The sequence below is a fragment of the Melitaea cinxia genome, chromosome 8 (genome assembly GCF_905220565.1).
Source record: "Melitaea cinxia chromosome 8, ilMelCinx1.1, whole genome shotgun sequence".
In the NCBI taxonomy this organism is placed as follows: Eukaryota; Metazoa; Arthropoda; class Insecta; order Lepidoptera; family Nymphalidae; genus Melitaea; species Melitaea cinxia.
The window spans coordinates 11,357,619-11,376,436 of NC_059401.1; the positions used below are offsets into that span (position 1 = coordinate 11,357,619).

At 34.0% G+C, this 18,818-nt stretch overlaps 1 protein-coding gene and 1 long non-coding RNA gene across 2 annotated transcripts; one reads left to right on the forward strand and one right to left on the reverse strand.

Moving 5' to 3' along the window:
• The first annotated feature begins 559 nt into the window (after positions 1-559).
• On the forward strand, positions 560-3,193 carry LOC123655685. The gene is made up of 4 exons (XR_006743448.1): positions 560-616; positions 1,774-1,829; positions 2,064-2,804; positions 3,131-3,193. It is a non-coding gene; the product is annotated as an uncharacterized LOC123655685 (long non-coding RNA).
• Positions 3,194-3,299: 106 nt separating this feature from the next.
• LOC123655681 (pancreatic triacylglycerol lipase) lies at positions 3,300-17,373 on the reverse strand. Its single transcript, XM_045591437.1, has 3 exons — positions 17,128-17,373; positions 16,799-17,002; positions 3,300-3,611 (listed from the first exon to the last, which is right to left on the reverse strand). The coding sequence occupies exons 1-3, from the start codon at positions 17,174-17,176 to the stop codon at positions 3,373-3,375; spliced, it is 492 nt and encodes a 163-aa protein (XP_045447393.1). The 5' UTR covers positions 17,177-17,373; the 3' UTR covers positions 3,300-3,372.
• Positions 17,374-18,818: the final 1,445 nt, after the last annotated feature.

Below are 18,818 nucleotides of genomic sequence, written 5' to 3' on the forward strand. Positions count from 1 at the left end.
ATGTGTAAAAACAGTAAGTGTTATCATGAAAATGGAATTTGAAAAATTAATTTTACGAGCTATTTTTTAATTTTAAAACTTTAATAGCTGACAAAAATTCAGTCCTATTCGATATTTTTTAAGTTTAGAAGTTTTTAACTATTATAAGTTAAACCACCTTAGGTATAAGTAAAAATTAAGATTTAACAAGTTTTATCTCACAATTTCGTAAAAATAAGTTGGGTAAGAAAACGTTTACGTTTATTTGTGTTCATTTTAATACAGGTATTTTGGTTACAAATATGAATCAATACTTTTGTTTAGTTACTTATTGTTGCCACAATGTGTACTGCAGTAACGTTATTTCAAACAATACTCGTATTTTTTTAATATTCTTATAGTACGCGAGACTCAAAAAATACCGTGTAACGTCAGACTACTTTTGTGACAAATTCCCTTAATTTTGTTTTCTGATATAGACCGAACGATTATTTCCTTATTATTACTATAATAAAATTGTATTTGAATTATGAAGCGTACTTGTCGATATCTATATATATATATTAAGGTATTAATTTCAAAATTATATTTACAGGTGTCCGTATTTAGCTAGATGTGGGTGCCTATATTTACAAAGGTGAGTGTCGCTGCACAATTTGTATTAATCTTTTTTAAGGTTTTAAATGTTAGTATTTTTAGATGAATACTCACATCCTTTCTTTACTTTATTGTGTACTTTTCCATCCAGATACACCGTAGTATATATGTATATATTTGTGTGTATATATATATGTGTGTGTGTGTGTGTGTGTGTGTGTGTGTGTGTGTGTGTGCGTGCGTGCGCGTGTGCGTGCGCGCGTGCGCGCGCGTATGTATGTTGTGTATATATGTATGTATATTTACTTCTTTTAATATCATATTGCTTGTTAACTATATGGCAATTCCTTATCAACTGTTCGTATACTTCCCTACCGCTTCTCTTTTTCTATGCTATGTCCTATACCAAAACTTCCGCTTGACAGTCTTTCCTGGGACACCCTGTATATACGGTCGAATTGAGTAACCTCCTTTTTTTGAAGTCGGTTAAAAAGTTATGTCATAACTTTCTATGTTTCTTTCTATAGTTAATTTAGTATCTTTGAGTTATATACTAGGTATTAGTATGGTAACTTACTAGAATATATATTTGCAATTATTAAAAGTTCCAAATATTTGAATTTAAGAAATAAATAATACTCTGAATGGAATTTTTTAAATTATCCTACTTAATCACAATTTAAGTTATTATGCAGCATTTTATCCTATCAATTAATAATAATAATAAATAATAAATACTCTTTATTGTACACTACAAAGAAATGTTACAAAAAGGGATACATACGAAGAAAGATGTACAAAGGCGGTCTTATCGCTAAGAGCGATTTCTTCCAGACAACCTTTTGTTGAATTGAATTTGAATATTCATAAAAAATCGTAAAAGATCGCGAGAAAAGCGACGGACACAGTCACTGAGTTAGGCCACAGCAGGAATTTCCTCAAAATATGGAGCAGCCCGACTGGGGTAGTACCTCGACCTTACAGAAGATCACAGCTAAATAATACTGTTTTCAAGCAGTATTGTGTTCCTGTTGGTGAGTAAGGTGACCAGAGATCCTGGGGGGATTGGGTCGGCAACGCACTTAAAATGCTTCCGGTGTTGCAGACGTCTTTAAGCTACACTACTTCTATATCGTTGCTTTTATGTTATAAAACATGTTTAATTTAGTCTTAATATTTAAAAATTGTTTCCTACAGATGGCTTGAAACAAAAGCGGTTTAGAAATTGGTTGCTGCTGAAACGCTACATTAAGGTAAGTCTTGCATATTTCCATATAAAAAAAAATCATTTTCGTTATTTAAGATTAGAATGTACCTTAAATATTTGTATTTAGTGTAAATGATGATTTATTTATTTTTGTCTTCTTTTCCCGACTGATGCATAATGCTGCATTAAAAATATGATCTGATGTTAGTAATAAATAGTAATTTCATGAGTTACAAATTTATTGTATTATGTATGAAACTTGTACTTTTTTTATTCACAGAAATTGTGGGCGGCTCGTCGTTACGGCTTGGTCAAAAAAGCCTTCGAATTCAAGTTCATAATGATTTTTTATTGAAAAACATTTTTGAAGATTTAAAAGTATCAACGAAGTTCTAATGACACTTTAAGAAGCACTATTTAATGTTTTTCTTAAAAGCTTTTAAAATGTATTTTCATCAAAAATATTGTCATCATGAGTTTCAAATAAGTGGAATTAGAATGTAAAATTTATAATAGAATCAGTGTAAATATTTAAAGTTTTATGAAACATTCATGTTCAAAGGATATTGCACATTATATAATTGTCTTGTAGTCTTTTTTAACACTGTAATTAATGAAAATAATGTATAGACTGTTTAACTAATATTGTGTTAGATGACGTTTCACTCTCTAGTTTGTGTAACATAACGTTCGTCTAAAATATTTCGCTCCTGTCGACTGCTTTGCAAAAAGTATAATATTTAATTTCAAATGTTATTAATATTACCTGAACTTTGTAGAATTTTCCAAAAAACAAGAAAAACCGAATTTATCCCTTAACAAATTAGAGAGGTAAAGATTGCTACCTTCACTAATAAATACCATTTACATATTGTTAAAAAGCAATAATTAATAAATATGACCGAACTTAACTGTTAAAAAAATTCAAACAATATTTAATTATAACTAAGAATTACGAAGATTAATGTTTCGTTACAGAGAGCACCGAGGAAATATTGCAGATGTCGATTCGATTTTAAAGGTAAATTTAGGTTGTAAATTACAAAATAAAATATTAATAAATATAAAATTTATTCACATTTCCTTATACGATTCCTTACACGAATATATTCCGGACCGTATACTGAGATATCTACCAACAGCCAGGATTTACGATGTTATATTAAATATACGCGGAAGAAAATCATTGATGAATAAAATATGTTACAATAGAATGATTCATTTATTTTTGTCTTCTTTTGCCGTATGATACCTGATGTTTCTTTATCATATCTGATTGATTAAAGTTTTAAATATATATAAATAATTTCATGTATATTTTCTAACACTACCTTTTATTTGTTTCAGATTGGACGATAAAAGTGTATACTTAAGTAAAGTAATTTTTGGTAATATACGTAGTTGTGAAAATGTGGTAGTTCCTATAAAAAAATCCTATCCCTATATGTGCTTTATTCTTTAAAATATTTACTGATCATTCTGTTTGTTGTATTTACAAATTAAATTAAACAAAAAGTTCTGTTATATGTTTGTTTTTATAGACGAATAAATAATATAATTTGGATTTTTTTTTTTCATTCTAAAGTATCTTACAACGACGATTCCTTATCCCTATTAATTGCGTATTTAGATTCGTTCCGCGTGTATAGGTAGAAATTTCCTATATTGTGAGCTGATGCGTGGTATCCCATGCTTGTAGAATCCTCTCTGCATTCACCGTTATTAAATTTTTCCCAAGTTTCGCAAGGATAGGAAATAAAACCTGTTTTATTTGTGTATTGTATTGATTCTTCAAAATATTCGTGGGATCTACCGTGACTGCATGAATCTGTAAATGAAACTATGTTTTGAACTATCTTAGTAAATGAGTAATTTAATTTAAAATAAAAAAATAGTGTTTGTGTTAAAAGTTGGTTTACTCGGAATTGGCCAAAGCGTGGACCGAAGATAATTGTGTTTGCTCGCAAACGAAAAAAAAACGACTTTAATTACATCGACAAAGTATTACAAGTTTCTTTAGATTTCTCTGGGATAACACTATCAGATCCTGGTTTCCGTATTATGGTACCACACTTGCGATATCTTCTTTTCGCGTTCACGCCATTTTTGGCGTGAACTTGTGGAGGCCTATGTCCAACAGTGGACTGTGATAGGCTGAAATGATGATGAATGTTTGCTATAAATGGCTTATCGCTCGCAATCATACATTGTCTCAATGACACTATGTGGTAACTATGTTACTTATATCATATAAGTTATATGTATCTATTTGGTCGGTATTATTCGTTACATACTAACTTTATGATAGTCTTCACAAAATAAGAGGCCAATTTGGACATTTGACAAATACCCTAGAACGTAACTTGGTACGAAATTGTAAGAAACTATAAAAGAATTATTAATAACAAAGTATTTTTTAAACGTATGTAAATTTTTTGGCGCGTTAAATAATATGATAGAACATATTGGGTATTCTTTTCGCGCTTACTTTATAGTAGCATGCAATTTGTAATTTTAATGAAACGTCTCAAAAACGTTGTTGTTTTAAAATTTACCCCAATAGGCAAAGGCAAAGGAATATAATCCATACAACCTACTTTGAATTCTGTAAGTTTCGTTCTGATGTAACAAAAGGCCGGAGTCAAGTCTGAAGTAACTTCATTTTTCTTCTCATTCGATGACTGGTAAGTCAAGTCTGAGATTTCATATTTTCGTCTACTCTTCTTTGTATGATAGGCGAGGTCGAAACCAAGTTTACAGTAGTCAGGCCGAAGCCTGAAATATCATGATAAAAATTTCACATCCGTCTCAAAAACGTTCTAAGTCTTTCTTTTTAAACACTAGTGCTTTAACTAATTAATTACTGAATTCCACCAGCTTCATTCGATTTTTATCGTAATTCAATGAGATTTTGACGCTCAGTCGTAAAAAAAATTGATTTGGCTAATAAACCGCAATAAAATCGAAAAAATTCTTTCATTATAATGATTTTTTAAAATTCGTGTAAACAATAGAAAATAATCACTACAAAGTATAAAACGAAAGTCGCTTTCTTTGTCCCTATATCCCTATGCATGCTTAAATCTAAAACTACGCAACGGATTTTGATGCGGTTTTTTTTAATAGATAGAGTGATTAAAGAGAAAGGTTTATATGTATAATAACAACAATCCATTAAATAGTGGAGAAATACTGCTATTTTTGAGGTTTCTAATGTGATGTCGTAAATAATTATATTTTTTCCGCTTACATTTCAAACGCAGACAACCCTACGAGATTTATCAAAATAATGTACTAAGTATTGTACGCATTGAATAGGTCTACAGTAAACTCCGCTTTGGTATATGTCATTCATAACAATGTCTATCCCTTGGATAATCCACAATAACATTTTTTTGTTATTTACTTTTTACGACAAATAATGGCTAATGTTCGAAGCGATTTTAACCAATACAGCATTAATCCTTATCTAATTAAATACCTTTAATACATTGTTGATTTAATATAAATCTATATGGCCCTTTACAGCATATGATGTAAATGAATATTTTCGAAAATATTACAGGTTTAGAAATTGCGGGATGTAGCGTTCGCGGCGGTTCTGGTCGGCCGGGGCGGCGGGAGAGCGCGTCGGAGGCCGCGGTTCTCTCTATAGCACTTTGAATTTAGCAGCGATCGCAGGTGTTTAATATCGGAGTTCTCTAGCGAGGAAAATAACAATCACTACATACCTAGTATAAAACAAAGTCGCTTTCTCTGTCCCTATGTATGCTTAAATCTTTGAAATTACGCAACGGATTTTGATGCGGTTTTTTTAATAGATAGAGTGATTGAAAAGGAAGGTTAATATGTATAATACATGCGTAATATAATAAAGGAACATTGATAGTTTTTGCAACCGTGCGAAGCCGGGGTGGGTCGCTAGTATAAAATAAACAAAAATTGACCTTTTGTACTATTGTATTATTTCAAATTACCGACAATATTAAGTTTAAGTTAATTATTGATCAAAATTTTAATCAAATGCACTTTACATTACATAATCAAATCGATCAAATACTCATACAAACTTGAATCGATTTATCGTGAGTATCGAATACCGAGTTGTATGGTTACTTCACTATTTACGTCCCGATGACACGACCAAACGGGTCTATTTTTTTGTGACGACTACTATAATTAAGGCAAGATACAAAACAGCTCCCCTCTACTCCTGTGGGTGTCCTAAGAGAGGACTGCGGGATAAGACAACAAAGTTCCACTACCAACTTATTGTGGTTTGAATGCCTAGAGTAGTAATGGTAGCCGCAATTAACCCGTTTTTGTATCAACCACCGCTCGGCCCTTTGTTACGGGCAGCAGGCTGCCAGCCAGCCATACACCGAACTACGTTTAATAGACGCACTCTTCTGGACCAACACCTCCTCAAAGTTGGTGTGGAGCTAAGTTTAGTGAATTGTTGATTGATTTCTACAGAATAATCTGAAGTAAGTTTCGAATCGAATATTTCGAAAGCCATGCATGACATTTTTCGGCCTTCTACAACGTTGTTATGAGAGACTTCAATGCCAAAATTAAAGTAGAAACTACGATAGATTTGAGCGCGTTAATTGCAGGATCAGATGCTTGTAGCATCCTCAATTCGATGGAGCTTTTAGATGAACTACTTGTTCAAAAAGGAGCCTCAAAGGCGGTTGGCTTGGCAGAACCCCAACACTGTACCGAGGGACGAGATAGATTAAATCAAATTGGTTAAAGAGACTTGTGTATTCGGGACTCTGAATATATACATTAGAAAGGATCGAGCCCGCTTGATGAAACTTACCTTTCGACCTTCTAATGAAGATAATGCGAATCTAAGCTATTCTAACAAGAACTGCTATATGTATCCAATTTACTGGAAACCATCCGCAACATGGACAAGATGACGTGAAGGACAGTCTTCCAGTCTTTCTTCAGATACCGTGGATCTAATGAGGCGGAGATACGAGACATCTTCTGCTTTAACATCTTGAAAAGAAGACTTTTTCTAATGACAGAAACTTCCGTTGCTTAAATACACAAAATATATCTGCGCGGCGATAATGACCGAATGCCAACGAATGAGGCCTTTTTACTTTTGTCGCAAGCTAAACAGGGAATGTGATAACTTCCAAAACAGTTTAACAATGTGATGGAAGATGTTTTAAGACCTTGGACAGGACGTGACAATAATGTGTTGTAGTAAATATGCTTAAGTAACAAAATAAGTATTCCAAATGGTAGCGTAAAAGAAATCTGTTTTTTACGAGTGTTACCCTGTTATCCCTAAATATTGATTCCTCATATTACAAATAACTTAGAAATTTTAATTCATGGGTTTGAAATTAAGGTTAAACTACTCTTTCTATGCAGTAACTAGTAGATATAGGCAACGCCGATCTTGTAGTTTCAGTAAATTATTGATTTATTAAAAAAAAATACTATGTAAAATAACTTTGAGTAACATAGGAGACACAATGTCGTGCTGAAAAAGCATCTTCATTTTGGGTCTTACTATCTATCTATCTATATCTATATCTATATATATATATATATCTTTTTTTTATATAAAAGTGCGTTTGCATACCTATGTGTTCAAGAAAAATTTATATTGTTCACTTATAAGTAGTACAAAAATATACCAGGAAGTGCCTATTTATTATATCTTGAAAAGTTGTAAATTTCAAAAGAGAAAGCAAGGGCTACCAGTGTCTTGTTTTGCGGACGTAGAAAAGGTCAAAGTATTAGGTCGGATCTATATTGTTCATTCTGTTAGTAACCCTGAGTGCTATTACTTGCGTCTTCTTTTACATAAGGTTCGTGGCCCTACATCATTCACAGCTCTCAAAACTGTATCTGGAGTAGTCACACGACATTTCAAGCGGCATGCAACGCATTACGCACTAGGTTTGTGAGAGGATGATGGACATTGGGATCGTACTTTGGAAGAAGCTTCATTAAGTCACTCTTCTCATAAGATTCGAGAACTATTCGCTATCATGATAATTTTCTGTCAATTGGCCGATCCCAAAATCTTTTTTTTTTACGTGGGGAAAATCAATCATGGATACCCTCCGGCGCGGGGGCGCCAGAGGGTTATGTCAGACTCCTACTGACTGAAAAACCACCACGTGTGAGCAGTAGTCCGCCTGGGTGGGGTCGCGCTAGCATTCGCCACCTCGCCCCGGTGTGCGATAAGCACTGCGACAGCCTATCAGAAGATATTAAAAGGCAATTGGAAAGAGAACGTGACAATAAAAGAAAAAACTATTGACAATCAATGTCTCATTAATATTGAGGGTATTGTTATGTCTATGTCGGGAAAAGCTCTTTTTCATTTTGGAATGCCTTCTCCTTCGCGAGAACAAGTCTCAATGATGTGTAACCGACAGCAGCTCAAGGAAATGTCATATAATATCGAGGCACTTAATGAGTCACTTGCTAATAATGTGCCGAAATTTAATCAAGACCAGAAAAAAGCGTGCAATCAGATAATGAAAAGTATTATTTCAGAAGAAGGTGTTGTATTTTTTGGTGATTTTTTGTATTGTGTGGCAACAGTAAGAGGTGACCAGAATATTGCCATTGCAGTTGCTTCTTCAGGCATCGCCGCTACTTTGATTGACGGAGGTAAAACAGTGCACTCTAAATCTTAATTACTCTGAGATTACTATGTACAACATACCAAAACAAAGTGACTTGGCAGAAGTACTACTAAAAGCCAAATTAATAGTTTGGGATGAGTCTACCATGGTTCATAAAAAAGGGGTAGACGCCCTAGATGGAACTCTTCAGGATATAAAGAATTGCAATAGACTTATGGGTGGAATTACAGTTTTATTAGCCGGTGACTTCAGACGCACATTGCCTATCATACCACGCGGGACACGTGCAGATGAAGTCCAAGCGTACTTGAAATCTTCATTATTATGGCCTAAAGTTAAAACAATTACTTTAAGAATTATTATACGTGTACATTTACGACTAAATTCCAAAGTAGAAGAATTTTCAAAATTATTACTTAACATTGGAGATGGAAAGATTTCGGAAGTGGAAGGTAAAATTAATATCCCTAAAAATCTTGGTACCGTTGTAAAAGATTTAAATAGTTTAACTAATAAAATGTACCCTGACATTCATCAACATGCAAATAATAGTGATAGCACATGATTAAGAGAAAGAGCAATTCTAACCCCCAAGAATGATACAGCCAATAGCATTAACTCATATTTACTAGCGAAATTGCTCGAAGCTCAAGTAAAATATGATGAAGTCGGTGGACTCTGTATTAGAAGTCGATTATGGTATACTTTATCCTGTAGAGTTCCTCCATGCTGTGGAACCACCTGGAATTCCCCCTCATGCTTTGTACCTGAAAGTGGGTGCGCCGATAATTTTGCTACGGAATGTTAATCCACCTAAACTGGTTAATGGAACTAGACTTCAAATAAAGACTCTACATAAACACGTAATTGAGGCATGCATTTTTACTGGTGTGTATCAAGGAGAAATCGTATTCATATCGCGGATTCCTCTAATACCATCAGACTACCAAATTCAATTTAAGTGCCTCCAATTTCCAGTTAAATTTTGGTGTGCCATGACTAATTATAAGGCGCAGGGTTAAACATTAGAAGTAGGTGGCGTAGTTCTAAGAAACGATTGTTTCTCCAACGTAAGTTCGCCTGATAGGTTATTTATACTGCAGCCTGAAAATAAAACTGAAAATGTGGTGTATAGAAAGGTTTTATAAAAAATTATACTAAATTGTGCCTTTTAAAAAGTTACTCAGTGTGATAAGCATTTCAAGTGCCTGAAATAAAAAAATAATTTTCGTTAAACATCTTAATAGTAATACATATCTTCATAACCACGCGGACGTAGTCGAGGGCAACAGTTAGTCACTACATAGCTTAAAACAAAGTCGATTTCTCTGTCCCTATATCCCTATGTATGCTTAAATCTTTAAAACCACGAAATAGCCTTAAACAACTTTGAAAAGTTAATTGCCAATATCGGTTTGGAAATTTCACCTATAAAAAGTAAAGTTTGTATTTTTAAAAAGGGCTTTATTAGAAATATCAATTGTGATTTAGTAGTGGGTAATTCCGCGTTACAAATTGTTGATCGAGTGAAATACCTAGGGGTATGGGTTGATAGATCATTGCGCTGGGTTAAACACATTAATGAAATAAAGATAAATGCTTAAAATTTATTAACATGTTTAAGGTTTTGGCCGGAATGAGCTGGGGTGTACATCCTATAATTTTGAGACGTATTTACATTTCTATGATTCGCAGTAAACTTGATTACGCTAGCATGTTATATGGAGATAGTTGTAAAACACACCTCGCAAAGTTAGATAAGATTCAGAATCAGTGTATGCGCATTATCGGTGGATTCATTAAAAGTACGACGATACATGTCATGGAGTCGGAACTACATCTACAACCGCTACACATTCGTAGGTACTTTCTTGCGGGTAAATACTGGTTAAAATGTAAATCTTTTTCTGGTCATATAGTTATTAAATTACTCGAGGTATTAAATACGTTTCGATCACACATTTATTGGAGACGACGTAACCACCCCTTACTGCTTTTGGTTCATGATTATCTTAAAGACATTCCTATTCACTCGAGTCATATACTGGAGATGTTCTCTTTGTGTACATGGGTTAGCTATGTGGATCTTTCTTCGACACTATATCTTGACATTAATTGTATAAATAAAGCCAAACATCAATATAACACTTTGAAGTTGAGACAACTTTGTGAAAATCATGTAAATAATTATTATGGTGACTTTTATCAGGTGTATACGGATGGTTCAAAAGATAAAGACATGAATAGCGGTGTTGCATTGTTTGATCCACAAACAAATGGCTGTGTTCAACTAAGTATTAGTCAGAATGTGTCCATCATGTCTGCCGAGCTTGTAGCTATTGCAGAGGCTATCTCTTACATTAAATCATTACGGTCAGGTAAATACGTAATTATGACAGATTCTAAAAGTGCTCTTTATCATTTAGCTCGGTGCACCTCGACTTTTCGATGTAGCCCAGTAGCATATGATATAGTAAAAGAGCTTTATAAATTAAGTAACAGTGATAAAATTATAAAAATTCAATGGATGCCGTCTCACATTGGCATATTTGGAAATGAGGAAGCTGATAGACTCGCAAAGAGTGCAATAAACGACGGCGAACCTTTTACTTTACTACCTCTGTATTCTGATTGTTTGCACATTGTTAAAAGCAAATGTTCAGACATGTGGAATGTATACTTTGATGAGAGATCTTTGACTAAGGGTATCTGGTATAAAACCATTCAACCTTACATAGCTAAGTCACCGTGGTTTGTTGAATCCACATTATCCAGATCAGACATTGTAACCGCCCTACGTCTTCGATCCGGACACATCCCTCTAAACGGATTTTTGTATCTAATTGGTAAAATAAATTCACCAAATTGCACCGAATGTAATTTAAAAGAAGACGTATATCACGTTATGGTTGAATGTGTTCGGAACGAAGTTGAAAGATCAGATTTGCAAGCGGATTTGTATGAGGTTGGCAAGTGTAACTGTATTCTGGCTTACCCGCTATCTGTAGGAAGCCAGAATGTTGTATAAAATAGTGAAAGTAGCTCTTAAGCGTAGATAGTATTGATTTGTTGTAAGACCTATGAGGGTGGCATCGTCAGACTGACGAAACCCTTCATAAATAATAAAGAAATATAAAAAAAAAAAAAAAAAAAAACCACGCAATAGATTTTACTGCGGTTTCTTTTAATAGATAGAGTGATTGAAGAGGAAGATTTATATGTATAATAACATCCATATCCAAGTGGAGCAAGCAATACTGTTATTTTTGAGGTTCCTGATGTGATGTCGTAAATAATTACATTTTTTCCCGTTTACATTGCAAACACAGGCTGAACCCTACGAGATTTATCAAAATAATGTACTAAGTATTGTACACATTGAAAAGGTCTACAGAAAACTCCGCTATGGTATATGTCTATCTCTTATGAATATCCCACAATAACATTTTTTTGTCATTTACTTTTTACGACAAATAATGGTTAATGTTCGAAGCGATTTTAACCACTACAGCAGTAATCCTTATCTAATTAAATACCTTTAATACATTGTTGATTTAATATAGATCTATATGGCCCTTTACAGCATATGATTTAAATGAATATTTTCAAAGATATTACAGATTTAAAATTTGCGGGATGTAGCATTTGCGGCGGTTCCGGCCGGCCGGGGCGGCGGGAGCGTGCCTATAAATAGCGCGTCGGAGGCCGCGGTTCTCGCTATGGCACTTTGAATTTAGCAGCGATCGGACGCGTTTATTGTCGGAGCTCTCTAGCGAGGAAAATAACAATACTTAATAAAAACGTGCTTTTCAGCGCGACAATGTATCGGTATCAGTATAAGTAAGTTACGATAAATAATTGTTTGACAGTAGTTTTAAAATATAAATGAAAAATAAAATAAATAGGTAAAAATATAGTGTATGAATTTAGATATTCCAAAGATAGCAGAAAATCTTCATGGTTTAGGGAAAGAAGAATTGTTTTACTCTAAATTTATGGCTTGCGGGCCAATAAATCAAAACTACTGGATCGATTTTAATCATTTTTTCAGTGAATGACATGGGCTATATATTTTATACCCGTGCGAAGCCGGAGTGGGCCGCTAGTGTATTATAAAACAAAGTCCCCAAAAGTGTATGTGATCGATTCCCTCAAAATCTACTGTACAGATTTTCATGCGGTTTCACCAATGGAGAGAGGGCTTCAAGAGGAACGTTTATGGAACGGCTAAGCCGATTTTGAACTTTGTGACACACTGAATTCAATGCGGGTGATGCCGCGGGCACAGCTAGTTTATAAATATACTTATGACAAGTTCTAGCGTAAATATTTGTAACAAAATCGATTTAGATAAGATTTATAACATAATTTGAACCTTAAAAAAATTCTTTGTGGTAACATAGTCGACCAGATTTATGACGCTAAGAGATAAAAACCTACACATAAGGTGACAAATTATAAAACTGTATTTAATTAGTAAATATTCTAATAAAGCGGATAGAAAATGTAAAAGAAATTCGCCTTTTTTTCTACTTCCTGTTTTTTTTAATCCTTACAAAATGTACAAAGAATAGTTGATCGACCCATATATTTGAGTTAAGAATTTCTTTCAGGTTCCAAAATTTATTCCAGGCTATGTTTACTCGTCTGAATAATCCATTTTGTCGTGTTTTTTTTAATTGACACTTGTTTGCCCAGGTATGTCTATTCTTGTACATATTCTGATAAAACATTTTTAACGTATATTGGTGCTTTTATGCTGTTTATCATAATTTTTGTTTTGTTTAGTTCTAGTCCAATTACATTACTGACTTTGTTGATTTCATTTATCATGGTCTCTAATTGCGATGAATTTTCGTCGAAGAGTGAGGTCGTCGGAGATTCTGAGATTACTTAGAAAATGACCATTGATGTTTAGGTATGCCTTTATTTTTACACTTTAATTTGCTCATAATGTTTTTTAGAACTGTAATAAATATTCTGGGCGAGAGGGGGTCACCTTGACGAACGCCTCTAGATATATCGGTTTCTGTGCCTTTTTTGTCTAATATTACTCTGCTCGTGCTTTTCTTATATATGTCTTCTATGAGCTCAATCGTTTCTGATGGTCCATCACATTCCTGTAAGGATCTCCGCATGCTGATATGAGATGATATATCTCAATATAGAATTATAGAGTCAAATGCCTTAATGTGGTGGATGAACGCTTGATAAAGCAGGCGTTTTATTTCTTCGTATTTCTCTATAGTTAATTCTAATGCGTGGATGTGACCAATCAGCCTACAACCTTATGTCTACAAACTGTTTGCTTCGTGCCTTGAGCAGTGGCGTAGCGTGGTTGTCGGCCGTCCCGGGCGGAAGAAAATTTTGCCGTCCTCTTATTTAGGTATTTCAATTTAATGTATACAATACAATACATACATTATTATAGAGAACTTTTTGGCAAGAGCAGTCACCATGAGTGTCTTTTTCTAATATTCAAATAACCGCTTTTTAGTAAATGCATATGGATGGATACAATACACACAAAGAAATAATACAAAATAATACATACAAAGTTGATAATGAAGAATCGAAGGCTATTGTGGAAGCGGATCCATCACAAACCACGTCCGAGCTAGCTGCAGGCTGCGGTGGTAATGATAAAACTGTTTTAATCCACTTGAAGCAAATTGGGAAGGTAAAAAAGCTTGAAAGGTCGGTACCTCATGAATTGAGTGAAACAAACCGACAAACGCGCTTAGGTTGCTGCGTTACATTATTCAACCGGTACAATAATGAAGGAATTTCAAATCGAATCATTACCTGTGATAAAAAGTGGATTATGTACGATAATCGGAAGCGCTCATCCCAGTGGCTGAACTCTGGCGAGCTAGCCAAATCCTGAATCAAGCAAAAATGGACTCAAATAAAGTTACTAGTGAGCGTTCGGTGGACTAGTGCCGGTGTTGTTCATTACAGCTTTCTTAAATATGGCCAGACAATTACGGCAGATGTTTAGTGTCAACAACTGCAAACCATGATGGAAAAGCTAGCTGCTAAGATAATATATAAGATAGATATAACAGTCTAGTCAATCGCCCTACCTAGGCCCCTGCAATTTCAGCACAACGTTAGACCACACACTGAACAACAAACGGCTACCAAATTAGAGGAGCTTCAATTGGAATCTCTAAGAAATTCACCTCTAAATCTAATCTCTGATATATCACCAGATTACCATTTTTTTCGAAATTAGGATAACTTCTTGCAAGGGAAAAAATTCAACTCCGATGGGGCAGTCTAAACCGCCTTCAAAAGTTTTATTGATTCCCGTTCGAATGTTTTTTTAAGTAAAGGTATCAATGAACTTCCTATTAAACGGCAAAAGTATACAATGGTAGATACTTTGATTAATTAAATATATTATATATATTAGCTGAACCAGCCACGCGTTGCTGTGGCTCAGTATTAATAATAGATCAAATCAATTTTTTACTAATTCTTTTGATACAATCAAATAAACATTTTCTAAAAAAAAAAAATAATAGATTCATTCATGTGGGATGAAAATATATGTAAATTCTATATTCAAACGCGCCATCTATAATATATCTATCGGATGTCTGTGCAAACTAGATGCCAAACCGCCATCTATTAGGATTTTATAGAACTAACCGATAAATAATAAACATTTAATTTGAAATAACAAATATTAATAATTGAGATAAAAACTGCCCTGTCTCCCAAGTTGGACCAAATTACAGATGCTCACAAAAATTGATAAAAATTGGTCCAGTAGTTTCGGAGTTTATCGCTAACATACATCGTGACACGAAATTATATTTATATATAAAGATAAAAAATCGACTATTTTCTGTCCAAACAAAACCCCAATTTCATATGTAAGGACATAATAATATAGTATTTCTCACAATCTGGTGGTCGCTCAGGAATGATAGATTGCTTATTACTTCAATATTAGTAAATTTATTTTTTAGGTTTTACAGTATATAATCTATCTGGCTTTTATATTTATTCGGGGAAAGCCTTATCCAAATAATCTTACTTTTTTTAAATAGGCTTTTGATAACGAATAAATTATTTTCCCAGAGAACTGAAGTTTAGTTTCGCCTTTCTTGTCTCTTCTTCAGAAGCATGAGTTTCCCAGTATTCTGTTTTCTCCTTGAATTTTTTTGGCCAACGCTGACATTGAAGTCACCCATGATAATAACGTTTTAACTGCACTGTTTAAGAGATTCCTGTACTTGGTAATAGAATTATTTTATTTCCAGTTCTGTTACGTCACATGTCGGCGTATAAACTTGGAAGATGGATAGATTTGTATTTGCAAAATTCAAGTATATTTTGCTTTTTGTTGCGAAAGAGACTTGGTATGTGTATTTTCCGGTTTCCTTTTTACGAAATTTAGATCAATTTTATCTTTCTTGCTTCGATTTTTAGAAATAAATTCATGTTCTCTCTCAACAACTGTAACTGCTTTCGGAGACTGCGATAAATTGCTCGTTTGACGTTCATGGTTGGTGTTAACTTTTCCAAGTAGAATTATTAGTTTGTTGTATCTTATAAATGCCCCTTTTCCTTGTTCTCGTTTTTTGTTGTACTCGTAGCTGGGGACTAAGCTTCTTTCTTCCTTTAAGAATTTCCGGGAGAAAGTCTTCTCTAATTTAGAAATTACCAGAATTTCGCAGCATTTTCTTGTTTTTGAGTAATCCTCTTTTTTACCCATGGCAGTGAAAGTAACAATTATGGGTCTTACCTTTTCAGATTTTTTTGCCACGCGCGATACACACTCAATATCTCTTTTTCCGCAATCTACTTTCATAATACTATTTATAATATCTAAAATGTTATTTTGTAAGGTAAAGTAGCTAGTATCTTCAGCTACATTTTTCTTTCTTATTATTCTTTCGAATTTTTGATATTGTTGTACTTGTTTTTCTATATTATTTGTATTTGTTCTGCTTTTATCTGGTTTCAAATACGATAATTTTTTCATCTATATAGGTATTATGAATTATAGAATGAATATAGTTAAAATAAATATTGCGTAGTCTTTGTATTAATATAATAGCACATATTGCCAAAATTTCTCTACTCTTGCTATATTTCTCAAACCGGTTTACATAGTTGACTTGTTAAATTATTCGTTGCAATTCGAGCCACATCATAACAGACGGCGGCCACATTTGACAACCAAAGTAGTAGACATCTGAACTATTTTCGCTTTAAAAACAATATAAAAGTGTAAAAGAGTTTCCTACATATGAAATTGTTTTTTGTCTTGTGAACTCATTAAAATATTTACGGTGTACACGGTTTTTCAATATCATAATATTGTTCAAATCTGTTTTTATAAGATAAATCCTTTTGCTGTTTTTAAACTTACCGGCTATCTGGCGAACTCCATTGCATCCAGGTTGCATCGGCCTACCATTATTAGGAAAAAAATCAGCGTGACCATAGCTTTCCATATAACCGAATACTCCTCCGCAGGTGTGTAATATATCCACGAATTCTGCATCATTTTTATCAAGGCGATAGTCTGGCGAAATTTCTGGTATTTCGAAAAGTGGACGGGCCGGGTCTAGTCCTGAATAAAATTCCTATTTCATAAAACTTATAGTCGATAATTTTACTTAATAATGTAAGTTAATGAACAGTAAATACAGAGTTGGAAAATACTACCTTTAAAATCATTTGTAAGCAAAAACTTACCTGTAATGCGAAATATTTTATTAACTGAAAACATTCCCGCATAACCCATTATATGTGCCCCAAGACTATGGCCGATCAAATGAATGTTTCTACCGCTAATGCGGAATGTTTGCGTTATCGCATTTAGTAATTTCGCAACTTGTTTCCCAACGTAACGCGTACTGAACGCCGCAAAAGGGTAAATAATGTTATGTGATAATTCACTCCAGTCTACTGTAAGCACATTCAAATCGAACTTTCGTAAAATTGAAAATTTCATATTTTGTAACCAATTCACTTTTTCTGATGAAAGCCATCCGTGTGTTAGTACTCTAATGTCATTAGATTCTTTAAAATAAATACTTTCAAAAGTATTATTGTTTCTTGGAATTGTAATTATTTCGGGGTTGTCCATATTGTTTCTGGAATCAATAACAAATATATAGAATAATGCAAATGTTTAATAATAATAATTAACATTATATTGTACACATGAAAAGAAGTTTACAATTTATAAAACAATACACCAAAAAAGAAATGTACAATAGGCGGTCTTATTGCTAAACAGCTTGGAGGAGATAATGTGAAAAAAGCGGAAAGGGTGAACAGACTTAAAAAAAAAAAAACAGAAGGAAAACCAAATATACACACATACATGCATACATATAAACTGCACATATATAATTATAACATGCACTTATAAATGTTCAATAATATTTTACTAATAACTAGCTGCCCGGACAGACTTCGTTCTGTCAAATATTAATCATCACCATCATCATCATCACTTCAGCCTATTGCATTTCACTGCTGGAAATAGGCCTCTACAAGTTCACGACAAAAATGTCGTGAACTCATATGTCTTGTCCATAGTCACCACACTGGGCAGGTGGGTCGGTGATCGCAGTGCTGGTTTTGTCTGGGCCGTCTTCGGCCTGTGTATTTCAAAGCCAGCAGTTAGATGGTTATCCTGCAATCGGTCGGCTTTATAAGTTCCAAGGTGGTAGTGGAACTGTTTTATCCCTTAGTCGCCTCTTACGACACCCACGGGAAGAAAGGGGGTGGCGTGGTAGCCAGACAGATTGAGTTAATACTAAAAATTATTATTTTTTAATTTTTTTTTTATATTTTAAAACCTTCTGTGGGCCTTAAGGGACATACAAAAAATATTTTTAGCCGAATTGGTCGAACTATTCTTAAGTTATGCGCTTAGCAACATTCTTTTTTATTTATCATATAAGATTTATGTTTACACTAGACTTGAATTCCGTATTTTACAAAAGTCAAGCTAAGTTCATACGATTCAGCCTGTTACATCCTACTACTGGGCATAGGCCTCTTTCTCCATATAGGAGAGGGATTGGTTTAATCCACCAGGCTGCTCCACTGCGGGTAGGCGAATAAGCTTCTTACTACGTGATAACGATCGCTATCACTTACTACGTGATAACGATCGCTATCAGGCTAACAATCGAGAGCAACGACTTAACGTGTTCTCCGAGGCACGGAGGGGAGACCCACAAGGACAGACATCCAAACCGAAAGAAATAATTATACAAATGCAAATATGCATTCCGAGCGGGAATCTAATCCGCAAACCGTCGGTGATTTAGGCCACCGCATGTACCACTACACCAGAGCGGTTGTTATTAAACTAAACAATTGCCCACAAATGTGTAGAAAAATATAATAAACGGAACATACAGTAACTG